At 38.0% G+C, this 18,457-nt stretch overlaps 1 protein-coding gene across 3 annotated transcripts in view; it reads right to left on the bottom strand.

Annotated features, from left to right (window-relative positions):
- Window positions 1-18,406, bottom strand: part of PLEKHA1 (pleckstrin homology domain containing A1) — a 28,073-nt gene extending 9,667 nt beyond the window's left edge. For all 3 annotated transcript variants that reach the window (XM_026050768.1, XM_026050766.1, XM_026050767.1), the window contains exons 1-7: window positions 18,355-18,406; window positions 6,833-6,993; window positions 4,987-5,043; window positions 3,288-3,333; window positions 2,563-2,660; window positions 963-1,094; window positions 159-302 (exon numbers count right to left, since the gene is read on the bottom strand). In XM_026050768.1, coding sequence (XP_025906553.1) covers window positions 159-302; window positions 963-1,094; window positions 2,563-2,660; window positions 3,288-3,333; window positions 4,987-5,043; window positions 6,833-6,973 — 618 coding nt within the window. In that variant the 5' untranslated portion in view covers window positions 6,974-6,993; window positions 18,355-18,406. The remainder of the gene's footprint in view (window positions 1-158; window positions 303-962; window positions 1,095-2,562; window positions 2,661-3,287; window positions 3,334-4,986; window positions 5,044-6,832; window positions 6,994-18,354) is intronic.
- Window positions 18,407-18,457: the final 51 nt, after the last annotated feature.

The following is an 18,457-nucleotide window of genomic DNA, read 5'->3' as shown; positions in this document are numbered from 1 at the left end:
TCACGACTYACAGTTTTTAGTTTTATCTTTAGTCACCCTTAACATTGTCAGTAGTGTTAAGTCATTGCTAACTGCTTCAAAAAAGTCTTTGTCAGTACAAATTCCATTTTAGGCCCTTTGTTGGTGATGAATGGAACCCGCTGATCTCAAATACTTACCACTGCTCCTTGTTTGACACAGTAGCCAGCTTTGATAATAGCATTATCTGGGGGATGTTTGGCAGTAAAATAAGGAAGGTGACTTTGTGACCGTTTCAAATAATTTCTATCACCCCCTTCAGTGCACTCATTGACTTCTTCTTTCTGGATAAAAGAAGGAGAGTTCMGAAAATTCTCATGTTTTTCTAAAGGTAAAAGAACAACTACATTGCTGTTCAGGAAATGAATTCATTATCTCATGCCCACAAATCTCATTTCTAATGTTTATAAAAGGATAAAGTATTTCACTTGATTTTTTTAAGGGCCAACTAGTTAGCTTCTCTAAAAGGGTTCTGGCTGTGCATACGCAAGTTCCATTCAAAAATTATGTTAAAAATAACCCACTGAATATAYTAGATTAATGCTAACAAACAGATACACAAAATGAAGAATTTTACAGGCCTAGAAGCAAAATACTTGTGTGTGATTTTCTACTTCAAGCTGGAAACAGAGTTTAATGGCAAAATATTGGTAGAAGTGTTCATGACACTAGCTTTAACAGTCCATAGTTCTAGTACAGGAAGAGAAAGTTTATTATTTTATCCCATCCACTTCTCCTTGTGACAATCATGATTTTATAAACCTCTACTACATCCTCCTTTATTTMCTTCTTATTTGCACTGAACGCTACTAGCCCACTCTGTTATTCCTCATTATTGAAATGTGAGAAGCTGACAGCTAAATTATGATATGCAACTTACACTGACCTGTCACACAATAAAACTTTTAAATCAAAAAAATACCCAATTGCTATGAGGGTATTACCTGTGTGGGCGTAATGATAGGGACACCACCAACTATTTCTGTCCTGTAAGACACTTGCTTCTTTGCACCTGGACTTTCAACTTGACGATTAGCATTATCCATTTGACACAGAGGATCGGGCTGCTTTGGTACCTGCAAGTCAGATATGATAACAAAAGTTTTATTAAAACAAACAAAACAAGAAAAACACATACGAAAATCACTGTTCAATTATCGTTTATTTTTTCTTTGGGGAATTTAACAAGTGKTTTTTATTTGTAAAATGTTAAAATAGTTTACCTAGTGTTGAAAATTTGCAACACTACTGTTCTAGTTTTCTGAACAAAACTGGTTCTGATGGAAGCATTTTGCCAGACAACCTGAAATCTCAGATCAGTTCCCAGTTCTTTCATAAGCACTATACCTGACCTTTAAGAAGCATTTCTAATTTGTAGAAGAACTGGTAATTTCTCACTTCCTTTCAGTTTTATTTACCCCAGCAATAAAGTGCTTTAGAGTGGGAATTCCCACTGGCTGTATAAGAACTAGCAATAACAYGGCCATAAAGTCAGTGGCCAGTGCCAAGTCTGGGACTTGAGGATTGGACTTCCCTTAGCAGGCAGGGATCCATTCAAGGGAAGGGTTTTGTATCTACAACATCCTGTACAAGTGCTTAAGTCATCATAAGCTGTTAAAATAGTACACGCCAAACTCACAACCATCTTTCTCTTACAAAGAGATTTTTAAAAACTACCTAAAAATAGGCACACCATGTGCTAAACCRCACAGGGTCATAGTTTGGTGGAAATAATCAGCAGTCGGTATTAGAAATACAATAAAACCTAAGGAGTTAAAAAATACTCTAAGTAATGTTCACATGGAAGTTATAATCTTAATTAGTTGATTAAATCACTATCCATACTTAACCTCAGACCAGATTAACAGTTCAAAGACCTGTTCTTCCAAAGACAAGAGATGCTAATTATTTCATCAGCTATTTACAACGCAAATTTAACATATCACAACCAGCCTTTAAACTAAACTCCAATTTAATGCAATTACTTTTTTTATTCACTCTATCACTTGAACTGAAAACAATTAAGTAACAGCAGACGCCTGGCTGTGTGTTGTCAAAAATGCATGAAGTGTTTTTGTTATTATTAATAGTTAAAGCTTTTCTAACTCCAAAGAAAGGTCAACAGGAAAACAAGGTAAAAACGATGGAAACATCACTTCCTTGGTAACCTAGAAGTGAGGGTAAAAAGTGACAATCACTAGGACTATATGCACTGTGCTCAGTCATCCCCCAGCCTTTGCAAGAACATCCTTTCAGAACGGTTCATGTCATCACTTCCCTGAAATGGCCTGCAAAACAAAGCCAGGGCTTCTGCCTCATAAAAAGGCTGAGGTAACAGGGGAGTGTTTTCTATCACCTGATAGCAACCTGTTCTGGGACAAAACCAAGTACTTTGACACAGAGAATTATATTCATTAGTTTAATGCTTCTTTGTCTGGATGTTACTTTAAAATAAAGGGAAGGCTTTTGGTACATGGCACGATCTGTTGCTTCTATTTTAGAGATACTTTGAAAGCATTGCTAAAGACAGTCTAAACTACTTACTGTGATTTTGGTAGCTTTATTCAGAACATTTACCCATTCCACTAGGTCTTGCTGATCATTGGCTTGTAGAAAATATTTTCTCATCCCTGCATTCATAACTGTTAAAAAAAATTATGAGAAGTTAGCAACTCTGAAATTTAACAAGCTTAACATCACGGTAAGGAGAGCTGACTTCAAATAGCTAGGAAATTCAGTGCAAGTGTTAACCTCCACGCTGCATTTTTTTTGGAAATTCTTAAGACAGACACACCTTGACAGGCTGCAATCAAAGCATATTATTATTACATGTTTAAATACCAATGACTGGAAACTACCCAAAACAATGTATTTGACTCCATCGCAGCATTAGCACTAAAATTTTAAGAGATCACTGACATGTATGACTATTTTCAAATCAAGTACTCAACTCCTTTATCAGCAACAGAGATTACTAATTACTTGTCTGCATAGCTCAGACATGCCAGGTCTCTGACAACATTGATCACTTTTAATTAGTACTCAGAAATACCAAATCTAAAAAAGGCTCTCATCTATTGAGAACCACAGTATGAAAACAACACCTGATAAGAAGCTAACATTTCTCTTTTATTAGGCAGAAAACAGAATAAAAGCTATTAAAAATAAAAACACTATCAGCCGTATGTAGTTAGAGAATTGAAAAATATATCTGTGTTTCAAATTTCTCAAAGACTAACGTCACATGCATGCTGCATACAAGAACTTACCAAAACAGAATTCTGCCTTTGGTCTTAGCTTAGTTGCATCGCTAACCTAACAGGAAAAAAAAAAAAAAAAAGTAAGACTTGTAAATAATGCCCTGTAGAGAAGATACACATCACACATCATAATTTTCTTTCAAGTGGGTTGAATTTGAAGATTAGCAGCATATTAAACTGTGACTGGTACATGTACAAAAAAATGAAATGAAATGAAGGAAACAAAATTAAAAATTCACTTCAAGATTCAGTTTACAATAAGATAACAACCTAAGCCATCTGCCTCTTTTCCTTAAATGCAGAGATTCATTATGGGTTAACTTCAYTCCAGCTCTAACCACAGGCGGAATGCTGGCATCAGACAACTTAGTCCAACTTGAACTTTGAAGACTGAAGTCCCAATGGAATTAAAAATTCAAGGACATTTTTTACTTCCAGACCTCCAATGTCTTTTTTTTTTCTTTTTTGCATAAGAATAACAACAAGCACTTTCTGAAGCACACCACACCTTTTCTGAAAGGTTTCTAATCTGGGGAATAAGGAGCTGGGTCCTGCTCAGTGACAGGCATTGCTCTCTCTTCACTGTAAAGCACCTGTACCAAGGCAGGGGGAGACAGGAAATCAGTCTCTCACCTCACAGCTTTTCTGGGGGCAGAAACAAAAGACGTATTTATGTTACCAGTAGTAACAGTTCAACTATGGCAAGTTAGACAAGTAACAACTTGCAGAAAGACTTGACTCATGAATTCTCCTGCTTTACAGGGGAGAGAGCTGGACATGAATATATTGTCCAATACAGCAGTCCTACAGTTTTGCYTCATTTTCAGGGGAAAATGGCGAACAAAGCACAGTTTATTCACCCTGTGGCTCTCTGATGAAGCCACAGTACAGGACGTACATGCAAGCTGCCTGCTCAGGCACCCACAGACACCCTGCTGCACATGAAGACATGGCCAACCCTGCTCCCATTAGAAGTGAGATAACACTTCAGATTTCTAAGACTTGTGGCAAATTAAGCAAGCAGGAGGGAGAAAACAGGAAGCATAAGCTGGTCCTCATAGGTATCTCTGTAGTCTCATGATATAGTCAGTATCACTGATACCTCTTACAAGGAGAAAAAAAAAAGAGACACATGGCTAGATAGATAAAATGGAAGGTGGAATATGCAGGATGGTAAATAAAAGCACAAAATTAAGGATGAGAAAGAGCAGAAACACAACAGGTCAGTTGGTTCTCTCTTTATTTGTTCTTGCAATATCTGCTACCAATTTAACCATAAGGATTACTGAATTCTTCAATTCTAAGGTTATTATTATCTGCAAACTAGTCTACCCAGTGATGCAGTCTCCACTAAGYGGCCTTTCTCTAAGACTACCTGGAATATCAGATACCAGTAGTTTAAAATAWATTGAAAAGTGAAACATACAGTTCAGAAATATTAGTTCTATCACATGCAAGCTAAAAGAGCTGTCATTTCAACTCAAGAAAAACCCAGACAATCTTATAAACAGCCTGTTTATATTTTAAATTGGTACTACCTCAATGTTTTTAATGTACTTCCAAAATAAGAAATAGCAGAGAGGCAATAAACTTCCCATATATTATTTAAGAGGCTCTGCAAATTGTCACCTTTAATTGCAGTCTTCTTAAGTAGCCTTTGGTCATTATTACCAAATTTTAGCAACAAGAGCTTTATAGAGTAGCTTACCTTTGAAATATAAGTAAGTTTAATGACTCCAACCGGTGGAGATCCAGAGGGAAGATTCTAAAACAAATGATAATATTACAAAGTGAAACTAGGTTATCCTCAAAAACAATCTACATGTGTCAAAACCAAAGTAGTCAGCTCCACAAACACAAAGAAAATCCTACATGTTCTTATAGACAATACACAATCCATGCTTGTTAACAGGACCTAAACTGCTTGTTTATTAGACACACATCTGTTAAGCAATTAAAACCCAAATGACTGTTAGAAACAATTCTAACAGTAATTGTATTTTGCTAGAGGAAGACTGACTCTTGCAGGCCTGCAGTCAGGAAATATGGAAAGAATACTTYTTCCTTAACAGATGTTGGCTTCTTAGGTATTTTGCCAGGGCAGGCAAAAAGGACAAGCGACATTCATCCATTGGTCAGACACTCCTAAGGCTGTCTCGCTTGCTTTCCAGAACATATAAATTTAAAGTAGGATTTTTTTAACAGCAAAGTTCTTGCAGGGAAAGACCAGGATAGATCCTAAAGTCACAGTTAAGTTTAAATATCCTTACAATGCAAACAGGAGCTGTTTGTTGTTTTTACACACACGTGTAGCACACAAGTCTGCTAACACTGTATTACTGCTMACAATCACCTGGAAATACAACAGTTCAGTAATGGTGCATTATACAGCACCATAAGGAATGGTCACCTTTATACAAACTGCTTCAGGTGAAATAGGCTTCATAATATTCTTCCTTTAAATGGGCATTGTTTTCCATGCACTTCTTTTTTTCCATTACTTTTCCTTTCAAAGTAGCCACTCAAGTTACAGCATCACCTTTTTTTCCTAAATACCTCATATTTCAAGCTTTCTTCTCAGCAGGAACTTCTGAATGCTTTAGTCCTAAGTCACCCTCATTGAACTACACACCGTTTTTAATCTTTATTTCTTCATTTGAAGGCAGACTTCTACTGCATTTTAGATCTAGTTTTACAGGCATAAGGATAAATATAAGTATTTTCCTGACGGGTAGTAATGATCTGAATCCTATGCTTTCAATATGCCTCAGCATCCACCCCTTAGCAATTATTTGTTCTAGACTATAAAACAGACTGATATTGTGTATATTGTAAAAAATAATTGAAATAATGTCGCTCTCCAGCATGACGGCTATAAGCTTTCCTCATTCACATACCATCCAAGCTGCATTAAAACTGCATGAACCTGAATCATTAGAATTACCTTTCAATGACTGATTCTGTGGAGGTAAAGTAACACGAAACAATCCACTGACCCAAGCAACTTAAAGGAAACTTTATACTTCCACATAAGGTTAACKTTGAATGAACAGATCTGTGTAGTGAAACCAGCATGTGATTCAGGCTCACACACAGTTATATACGATATGGCACTACCTAGCATTTCCAAGAACACAACAGAGGTTCAAAGTACTAAATGGAAAACAAAATAAAGYGCATTAGGCTTCAAAACTAATGACCAATTTACATGTAGTATTGCATTTAAACTCTTTAATATGACCCTCAATTCTTTTATGTCAATATTTGTGTTCATATACTGGCAATTTATTGATGCCAGAGACTTGTTTTAAAATGTTTTACTACTAACTGCACCTGGAAAAGCATTAAGTAGAAATACAAATTATATTTTCTCTGACCGCACATATTAGTACAGGAGAATGATTTTCAATTATTTCACTCATGTGACTACAACATTACCATATAGTTCCTTGATCAAAAAAATTTAAAAGCAGTTCCCAGGAATTTAACAATTTACCCCCTCCAAAAAAGTGAAGTCGTTAGAAGTCAACTAACTCTTGCCAGAAGCAGCTCACCTGTGGGTTATCCATGTACCACACCAGACTGTCCTCCCGTGTGTCCAGAATGAAGTATCGCCGCAGAAACTTCCCACTATTCTCATTTTCTTCGATATCTAGGAAACCACAAATGCGATTCTGACGATCCACATAAGGCATTTCTGACTCTGAACATTACACTGCAAAATAAGAAGAATCAAAGTTCACCAAAATTTCTTCCTACTGATTTTAAGACTGTTCCATACCTATATGCTGCATTTTGAGTAGTTTCAGCTAGCAGCTTAAGGCAGCTACTACAGAAGAGCAAATAAAGCTCAATGTTTCCCACATCCCAACTAAGTTTTTAGATACTTTGGAACTATTTATTTGAAACCTATTTAGGATATCCAATACGCTAAATTCAATTATAAAAGCATTAAATATTAATAGAAACCTAAGACTTATTTTTAACAAAATCAACAGGGAATAACCAAAGATCCTCTTTCACAACTCACACAAAATCTAAGTGCTAGCCTTGCATTTCTTTCTTTGAACATTGGCTTTCATGAGAGGATCTTTGTCAGCAACACTGGCAAGATTTTTTAAAATTTTGCTTAGGCAAATTCAACAGAAAGACTTTTAATAGCAATGTTCATATGAATTCTGCTACAAAATGAACTTCAAGGCTAACAATGGTAAAAAAAGGTAAAAAAAAAAACTTTTCTTCATCCTGATATATAAAATAATAAAGATGAAACGGTATGTGCAGTAAATGACTTGGAATGCACTTGTAAACACAAATTTGAAATTTTTAGTGTTCATATGTCCTACTAAACCTTTGGTTTGCTTCAAGATGATTGCAATGCTGACCACACCTGGCTCCCACATTGCCAGCTTCACCTTTTCCTGTTCCATCTTACTGATAGTTATTTTTYGCTTCCTTTTATCTTAAGGAAAGGTTATTTTACCTTAAAAGTAGACTTTCTGGCTGAAAACAGAATCCCACATTAATTTTAAAATGCAAATAAACCAATATTTGATGTAATAAAAAACATGTTGCAAATTTTCACCGGAGAAATTCCATCCTCTTTACATTTTCTTACAAAACTCAGAAACAGTATATACCCCAAAACATTAACATCAGGCATGAAAGTTTTAAGCCCTCTTTAATCAATTTGCCAGCTTGTACCATGCAATAGCAAAATTTCCTATCATAAGTCTGAGAAGCTGCAACTGAGTTATGGTTCTAACCAAAGGTAAAAATACACACTAGACAATTCTTGAGAAAACGTCACAACTATTATTAACATTAATGAGTAACTTGCACTCTGGTTCATCCCTTTACACTATAGTAACATCTAAGCACACACGTAGCTAGGAGCAAGCTTAAGAGTTTGTTCCCTSAAATACACCTCTAAACTGGCAGAACGTGGCATCACACATACTTTGAATTTATTTAAATGAAAAAAATAAACAAACATCGTCTTCACAAGTACTGTCTTAAGTTGCCCCATGTGGTCCCTCAACAAAATATACAGCACTTCCTGGATAGAATTACAGTTTAACATTAAGAGTATGTAAAGTCTAGAAAAATCCAGTGTCTAGAGAAAGCAAATATTGGTGGCTGGTTTCCTGTTTAAGCAGGTTTAATTTAAACTGTGTTCTCTGCAGACGTGAAGAAAGCAAAACAAGGAAAACTTGTTTCTGAACAAAATAAAAGCTCATTAAAAGTTAAAAATTACTGAGTAAAACCAGTAAACACTTTTTCTATAATAAATACAAAGTACTTCCGTGTATAAGAGCACCTATCTTAAAATAAACCCCACAAACCTAACACTCCATTTTGAGCATAAGTCCACTGAAGTCAAGCCACTCCAGAGCTTTTTTTCCCCATCCTGAAAACCTGAAGCTTTCCCTTGTTAGTCAAATCAATTTTCACCAAAACCAAAATCCATATAAATATAAGTACTATCAACTAATTTTAGCTGATTCAATATTATTTTCAGTTCCTTTTTCCTTTGATGAAAAGGCAGAATGAGCTAGATGTTAATTTTAACACTAAGTGATTTTTCTCCAGATTAGTTCAAAACTCCTCATAGACTTAAAGACCATTTAGTGACGCTCTTTAAAGACTGCAAATACCATAAAATTAAAATCAGATGTGAAATCATGCAACCACTTCAGTTTTCATCATACTATATGTTAGCAAGAATCTATCATAAATTATTACCAATTTTATTCAACTTGCATTAACAAATCTGCCTTTATTAAAGAATCAAGATTGATTTTTGACTCTCTTCCAATTGCTAAAGCAACTCAGCGCACATGACAAAACCACCACAATAACACCCTTCCTGGCGTCTCCAGACAGACCAAAAAAAGCCACAGACAATTATTAGCCTGTTACTTAAGAGATTTTGGTTACTTGAAACTACAGAACTTCAGTGCTCATCACGCAGTTTGTGTAGGAAATCTGCCTGGGAAGTCAATCCAGAATTCACTAGAATTTGGTCTTAAAACATTCTGCAGAACATGGGTGCTATCATAGATATACCTTAATGAAAATATTATTTCGAAGATTGCAATACAAAAATCTCCAAGTTTGAAACATGTTCTAAAGTACTTAATTACACAGGTACTTATTTTCCTGCAGCAGAAACTCAAATCACAGAACAATGTAAGAAACCCTTGGCCTACTTGCAGAGTCTGATAAGAAATAAATAAATAAATAAACAAAACCCAAAAGRTAAGTTATTAGAAAGGAAAAGCTGCATGCCTTCCAGGTCTTCGTCATTACTGCATTTCCTGGAAGGTATAGCATATACYATGGAAGGTATACCACGTACTTCTGTGCCTCAACCTCTGGGGACCACCTCACAAACAGGAGACTGGTCTCCTGCACAAATGAAAAAGCGCAGATCATCTCTGTGCAGTTGRTAACTGCAAGCATATGATTCTGCACGAGGAGCTGCAGAGCCACGCAAGCCTCCAGTTTCACCACTTACAACACTCAGCTTCGAGCCTCTTCAATGTTAACTTCTATTTTTAGTTTCACAGCAGCATCTGCTCTTGAGTTCACCTCTGTTCCTCCTTTAAGGTTTTGATGCTTCCTCCGTAACTTCAAGTACAAAGTTTACTTAAGAGTAAAGTAGCACGCAACACTAACTCTACTCTCTCATTTGAGATCTAATACTCAGTTTTACACAAAACAGACAAACTACTCATCTGCTGCAGAGGCGTGTTAAGAGTCACTATAGAGCTTCATAAAAAYAAAAAGATTGTGCAGCTCTTGGATCCAAAATAGACTCTGCACTTTCTATATGAAAGCTTAATTRAGAAATAGAGTGAGGCAGTCACTGCTACTTTTAGTTTTATTTTACATGCATTTTACTCAAAAACTGTTCATCTTTTTAACTAGTTTCATTTTTGTAATTTAGGTTGACACTCGTGCTTCCTGCTCTGATTATGAATATTGCAAACTTTGCATCTCAAGAATAGCTCTTATTTTTTGGAATACCTAAGATGGTTAAAAAACACTTCACCTCTGTGAAGTGATGAGCATTTATAAAGCTACATTTAATAACTATAAMATAGTGCTATGAGTCATGCCTGCCCACCCACCCTTCCCCTTCAGGCTCTGCTATTTAAACCAGCTCCCCACCGCACAGCAAAGGCAACCAGTGGTATCCCCAGCAACCTCCTCCTCCTTCCTGCTGCTCCAGGGACAGTTTAATTGTTAAATACTCTGGCTTTTGCCTCTGCAATTACTGTCAGCTTCCTGCTGTAAATCAGCAGCTTGCCACTTGGTTCTCTTTTACTGTAGGCTCCATTTTCTGACTCCCAAGGGTAAGGGATGAGTCAAGACTGCCATGCTCATACCTTCAAAAACACGGCAGCGAGGGTTTTCCTCCTTACACCCTTCCAACRTAAAACAGAGGAGAGAGTGAGGAGAAGACTGTGGCAAAGAGCTCACAAAAACCTCTGAAAATAAACCGCATATATCTTCAGAGATAGCTGTTTACAAGTTTCTTTGTTTTAAATCTCCTTGAAAACTTCCCAGCAGAGAGGCAGAACACTGAATACATCATTTAAATCCACAAGCAACAGCTTTGCTCGTTTTCCTTCTCTGGACAAGAGAAGAGCTGGACAATTCAGATGATACTTGAAGACATTTTGATATCAAGTATTTTAAAATAGCACACTGAACATTTCTCAGTCACCCTTTACAGTTTCACTTCTGGTCCACCAGACACTATGGATATTGTAGGTGACCACTAAAATTAAATCCCTTCCCTGAAGCAGTCAAGAAARAGGAAAAAAATGCCTATAAGAGGACAGGATTCATCTGTGATATAATTTGCAAGTATAAGAAACTACTCTTCATAATAAATAATTAAAGTCCTATCAGTATGAGTAGTACTGCCCTCTTACCCCTTCGGAGGTGGCTGGGAGGCAAGTGGAACAAGACATCCCTTCCCAGCACCTAATACAGCTAGTTCAGCCAAGCCAAGCAGCATCCCTCGCAGTGATGAATCATGCAACAACTCCAGTGCTCTGTGCTCACATCTACTCTTATCTTCATTCTGCCTTCTAAACACACCTGATCCATTATGTTTTCCAGGGAGAACTTTTGAAAACAAGAGAGCCAGTTACTCCTCTTCCAGTACGAAATGAGTCAAATTTCTATCATTTTATCCCATACAATCCACCTCTTAAAACCAAGAGTATTAATCATGTGCACCTTTAACACCCACACAAAACCAGCATTTATCATAATATAAAAGACATTTTAAAAACAGAAATACAACGTATACCTTCCCTCAGTGTAAACCAAATTCAGCAAAATCTCTAACTGCCCTGAGGCCCCTGCTATACTAATATACTAATGAAAAAGAGAGTTGAYTCAAATTGAATCAAGAAACAGAGATGAAACCAGACGTGAAAAGATGCGTGGAGCTCTAACACAGACCATCTCCTCATTTCCTATTACTCTTGCACTTAAGATTTTCCATCTTGCTTGCTAGAAAGCTGCAATAATTCCCCATGGACAACGATAGCAATGCACATGCTCTACTCCTGTTGGTTAGATAGACGTGACACTGCTTCTAGATGAAAATTTAAATGTTTTATAGAAAGACTTGAGCTCCAAGTAAAATGTTTTTATCTTATGTGAAAATTTGCTGGCCTACAAACACTTATCTGCAAGTTCCACAATGGGATGGACTAAAATTCGTTCAAAACTTCTTGCAGGAACTTTTGCTAGTGAAGTTTCATGCTCTTAAGTGAACTCCTTTCTTCTACGTTAAAATATTAGCAATAACACATTTGAAGCTATGAAATATCAAGAAAAGAGAAAATGCAATGCACAAGAAAAACTCTTCAAAACCTGGCCACACATTCATCAAAGCAAATAAAATTACACCTTTTTTTTTTTCTATGCCATATGCAGAAATGAAAGGGCCTACTAGCCAGAAATTCAGAAGTTGAAGATATTTTTGTAGCATATTCTTACATTGTTAAAAAATATAGCAGACCGGCATATTACAAGCCATCTGAACAACTAAAACTTATCTACAGTGACTCCAGAACACGGCGTATTTTAATCACTGGTAACCAATCACAGATTTTAACTAGAGCAATATAAATGTTTTTTCAATTCATTTGAAGTATTAAATAACAAAAGGAACAGTCTCAAACAAATTCACACAATAATTATTCTGTACAAAGCTGGTATTTCTCAAGATTGAATTACCATGTATATGGAGAACACCAGTACCCCACCTACAGAGCAATGCCAATGCCACCAGGAAATCATCAGACTCATGGGACCTTAGAGGACCCATGTGTGATCCATGAACAGGAAGACACAAACACGAGAGAAGAATCCTAAGTCCTGTGTATGCAATAAAACATGCCTGGAAATCCTGAACTATCATGAATGTGCAACAATTTTTCAATATACTGTACTGTTGTCTTCCCCTCAGAGGTAAACGAACAGATTAACTAAACAAATCCTTTCCATTATCCCAAAAACCAGCATACAAGGATCTCAAAATGAATACTGTATAAAAGCAGAAGTTACTTAACATTTGAAGTGAGCTTGATTTAAAGTACACAGTGAAGGAAAAAAAAAAAAAAAAAAAAAAAAGGCATAACCAAAGCTTGAAGCCATTTTAAGCAGGAGTATTTCTGGAGCAGCAGATCATCCTTGATGCATTCCCTGCTTAACTCTGCACCACTAGTGCACACAGCCATAGACGCTAGTAGCTATGAAAAATAATTTGCCACATGACTGTTAGCACAGATTAAGTTTCCATTTGTTATTATAAAACCTCCTTAAAGAGATAACCAATATATTTCATAACATTCTTTGAAGTGCAGGTTTAAGAGGACTGCTCACTCCAGTAACAAACGAGACAGGTAACCAACTGTTTCAGTGCTTAAAAGTGGAACACAATTAAGTCACTAGACTGAACATGTTTGAACAGGAGATTTTCTTGTGTAGGGGATGTAAATGTATAGGGGACCAAAGCAACCATGGAGAGCACACATCAAAATAATAATTGTATTTATATATATTATACATATTAAACCAGTAAGTTTATCATTTCTATCTTGTTCAGTATAGACAGACTCTTCCCGAGGGCACAGACACCCAGAAATGAAAACCTGCATTTGTAAAGCCCGATAATTGCTTTCTAGTCTATACTTTCAGATTACAGCAATGGCAACACTATCTTACATGCACAACAGAAAGATTCTTAATCCCACATACTTAATAGTTGTACAAAGTTACTGCAATCACTTTTAAGCAGTATCTTCAAATTCGTCCTCTTTTTTCCTTTCAGTGGGTGGGGGGAAGATGATTTTTCCTCATACTTTTGCAAATGAAAAGTCAATAATTCTAATCAAGTTTAAGAGATTCTGACAATTCTTCCAACAGAAGCCACAAACAAAACTGACAGCTGAAAGATTCAGATGCAATGCTTAGCTCAAACTGAAAACAAAGAGGAGAACAGGAACAAACACAGCTTTGCTATTGTTCCTTGTGCGACAGGATCTTAATACAAAGGAAAAAAATGCCTGAGTCAAGCTTTTTAAAACATCTTAATACTATTTTTAAAAAAGTAAACAGTGCAGTACTCCTTAAAATTTTAAACTACTTGTTTCTCTCTTTCTCTCAAGTGATTCCTTTTCAGTCAAAACTCTCACTTGCTTTTTCTAACTTTATTCCCTTGGCATGGAGTTTACTTTAGCTCTCAGCTTGTGCAGTCACTTCCCCCCGCCTCCCTCCCAGCACAGGGTAACTATACGCCACACGTTACTACCATATCTGAACAGATCAAAATCTCTGGCTTATCCTTGCAGCAGCTCTGTGATACAGAGAGCTGCTCCTGTTCCGCAGTTTGAGAACCGAGGGACAGAGCAGCAGCTTGTCCTAGGCCACACAGGCAGCTTTTGGCAAGGCAGAGAGCTGAACCTGTTTCCCAAGTCCCAGTGCAGCAACCTCACCACTGAACTACCTTTCTTCTACATAAAATACCTGAAACTATTCAGATTTTCAAGGCAAAGGCATATGTTCAAACCTGAAAGCTGTTTAAACTGTTGAATGCCACAAATGTCTACCAGACCTGCAAYTCCCTCCCTGGGCAGATAACATCTGTGAAAAGTACGCGCCTCATATAGTTCTGCACCAGAAAGTTTAATATGTTCCTTCTCCCAGATTAAAGAAACACCTACACATTCTAGATGCTTCTGCGAGTCCCTGGAGGGAGAACAAGCTGCTTCGTGCTGAGACAATGAATGGAGCTTCCTTCCTTTACAGTAACAAAACCCGGTTGCTTTACCTAGCACTAACAGGAAGGTGTTATTTATAAAATTGCCAATACATAAATATGCATCCAAGCATTTCACAAAATAATGCTACAGCATGTAGCAAGACTACCCTTGACTTATAAAAAATTAATCAGATTTTTAAAACTCTCTGAAGTTTTTTAAAAATTCAGAGATCAAGAGTCAAAAATCCTTTGAAATAGCTTATCCATATCTCTTATCGCAATTTCTTTCAGTCATTTACCACTGAAAAACTTAAATTATTAACGCTTGTTTCTCTGCTTTCTACTATCAGCTATCTACTGCTCTCCAGTAGATAGAAATATAGGGCTTTTAAATCTTCATATCTGATCAATTCACCTGAATTAATATTCATGTTCCTAATACAATTTTATAAAGCAGAGACACACTTTCAGACATGTCATGCTGTATTTAAACAAAWAAGAGAGCAGTATGACTGACTGTCATTTTTCTTGCATAATTTCTTTCCCAGTGACACCTACTTCTTCCATTTGTAAAATACTTCTTATGCTAAAGCCAGTTACTCTGGCACTAAAGATCCATAAGTCATTACCCTCTATTCTCATGCAATTATACAACTGCATGGAGATTTACCTAGCTCCAACCACCAGCGGGTTTTTTSCAAGAACATTTTATATCGTTCCTAATGATCAAAAAGGAAACATTTTGCAAGAAAAGACACATTCTCTGGCTTCACAAGCTGTCCTCAAGTCAAACGCTACCAATACAGGTGGCYGTGGGAAAGCACAGCCCTGCCCACGGCAGGACACCTCTCAGCCTTACCGTGCACTCACTCCCATGCTTCTGCTTAGCTGCATTTTGAAGGCACTACATTTACTATGATAGCTGTCAGTTCTAATAACCACGGGCATTTAGCAGTAAGGACACTGATGGAATACTGAAACTACTAAAATAGATTAASAATTTCACAGGCCTGGCAGTTTGGGCTATGTCCAACACTCCACTGGAGTCTGCATTATAAGAGCTTATCTGTTCACATTTCAGTAATGTCCTAAAGTTCCAATTTGTTACAGTCAATAAAAACTGACTTTTGCACTTCTCTTATGCTAACATTGTGACATACAGTCAGCCTTTATTACCCTGCTCATTAGCCATCCTGCCTTTTGGAATAAGTCGCCAGCACTAGGAAAGAAAATAAACCTTTTTCTTTCATTCAGGTATCTTCCTAATATGCGCTCTCTCCCTATTCCCAAGGCTCTTTATGCCTATGCTTCCTCAGTTCCTTTTCCTAAAGGAACAAGTAAGAACAAGGAGAGAGAAAGAAGAGGAAAAAGCATAAAGGTATTTCTGACTTCCTTCATACACTAATTCTTTCCCCAATTATTGTTTTTGTCTCAATTAAAATTTCCYTTATTTTTAGAAGGAAAAAAAAATCTGAACAAAATGAAGCCACCTACAGACTTTTCCCCATGTTTTAATCAATACGAAACTATCTGAAACATTTAAACACAATATACAATATAATAAATTGTAAAGACAAAGCATATTTTAAAATTATTTTTAATTATTTTTGATTGGGAATTAACATTCCTATCCTAACCAAGTAAAAGAGTAGTAACTGCAAGCAGAACACAAGAGATTCACAAAAAGTTTTAACATTTTMTGCAAAGCTGTCTCCAGCAGTCCAACACTTGCTGATACCATGCTGGGTATTAACCCAGTTATGTAACACAAAGAACAGAACCATCTATTGAGTTACCACTTTCTGCAGCACCAATGCTAATTTACTCCTGAATTATAAGGCTGCCCTCCAAAATACCAAGCAAGCTAAAAGAGGCATCTATCAAAAGAGATTTTGACCTGCTTTTTACCCACTGAATGTTTTATGCTGTTAGCACTTACTGATATGATAAGCAGGGAAAAAATTGACTCCTATACTGCCTTATTTTATAGACTTGATAGAATTTTACATACTTCTGTTCAAATCTATTAAGAAGAAAAAAAATAGAGAAGTAGGAAACAAGGCTTGGTGAAAAGCTGTAAACCACAGGGACTTATAAGATAAATCCACTGTTCAAAACTCRCTGTTAAGACTTACTCAATGGCAGGGAGGGCTTTGTGAACTTACCCAGCATGGAGCTTCATGAAAACAAGTGATGCCATCTAAAGGAAAAACTCTTCCTATAAAYTCACAGGATTTATAGCAAGACATGCTCAAGTACTATGGGATTAATTTAAAAGTTGTACCTGCAACTCAGTTTTGAAATAAAGTGATGTGGGACTTCTGTTATTTCCATACTAATTTTCAAAACTCAGGTATAAAAGAAATAATGAAGAAAAAAACGAAAGAAAATGAGCAGCCTTTCAAGTGCACACCAGTAAGCTCATTAGAACAGGCAGCAAATGTAGCTGATCATACAGCAACCAGCTGAAGTTGCCTGGCACGGCTCCCTCTCAGTAAAGATTGGGTTTGTGTTGCTTCACAGCATAGTGGACATAGTCTAAAAAAGGAAGTGGATAAAGCAGCAAAACAAAACAGAAAACATCAACAACACTGCGGGATTCGAGAGCTCCAAGTTATCCCTGACGCTGCAGATGCCCAAACTGTGTGAGCAAACACGGCTCCATCCCCCAGGACGCTCGCGTGCAACAAAAAAGCAGATGCAGCCCTGGATCCTCCACGCAGAGGAACCTCGCAACCGCTTTCCAGGTTCTGCACCTCTGTAAGGAGGAGAGGCGTGAGGAAATCCAGACCTTAAGAAGCTAAAATGACTCCCTCAACTTTACTCTCAGATAAGCCTTAGCTCCATAATGCTCAGCCTAACAAATTAATAACTAAACTTCTTTCCCTTGGAGATCAGCTGTTCTGCTCTACTGATTTCACTAGTCTGGTGAAAACGCGGTGCAAAATTTTAAGGAACAGAGGCCTCAGAAACAGCAGCCGAAGAGCAAACGCCATCGTCTTTACACCAGCCAGGGATTTCATGCAGTAATATAATGTCTTTTGTCCAGGTTATGCATTAATTGCACCTGTGGGAGCCGAGGAACACGGAGTGCTGCAGTCAGCCTGGCAAGCTAGCAATCAAACGCATATTTGGAATTTCACGTGTGCTGAAAAACGACAAAAGGGGTAAATATGACAAAATTGGTTGCAGCTTCGTGTTCCCGGGGGGGGGGGGGGGGGGGGGGGGGGGGGGGTCAGATTATCCATTTATATCCCCCCCAGCGGCAGCAGCTCGGGGGGACTCTGCACAAATAACATCACACTCCCCATCGTGCTTGAAGTTGAGAAGAGAGGGGGGAAAAATTAAATAAAAAATAAATGAAAAAGGAAATCACGGGTGATGAGATCATCCTCTTACCTCTGGGGAGGTGACAGAGCCCTGAGCGCTCACCGCCCTAACAGCACCGCAGCCTCCCCCCACCTCGCCCTGGAAAGCCTCGCACTCCGGCAGCGATTTGGGGAGAAAACGAGAAATAAAAAAGTAAAAAAAAAAAAAAAAATTAAAAAGGGAAAAAGAGGGGGGGTGGAGAGGAGGCAGGAGGCCCGCAGGGACGGTGAGGGGGCCGCACAACGGCAGGGCGGTGCGGGCAGGCAGGGCGCCCCGCACAACGAGCAGGGAAAACAGTAAAGAGCAACTTCCCCCGCGGAGCCGGGCTGGCCCGAACCGAACCGAAGCGAAGCGAAGCGAACCGGGCGGCCCCGCCCCGGTCTCAGCGCCGCCGCCGCCCCCGCGCGCACTTACTGGAGCCCAGGGCAGGTCCGGGAGCCCCCGCGGGGAGAGCCGGGCGGCGCTGGCGGCGCTGCGCAGCGCGGCGGGCGGCCCTGTCCCCCCGGCGCCTCCGCCA

The sequence above is a fragment of the Nothoprocta perdicaria genome, unplaced genomic scaffold, assembly GCF_003342845.1.
Source record: "Nothoprocta perdicaria isolate Ctin4 unplaced genomic scaffold, notPer1 scaffold_7, whole genome shotgun sequence".
NCBI lineage: Eukaryota > Metazoa > Chordata > Aves > Tinamiformes > Tinamidae > Nothoprocta > Nothoprocta perdicaria.
The sequence above is the reverse complement of the archived record's forward strand: the minus strand, read 5'-3'. Positions and strand labels throughout refer to the sequence as shown.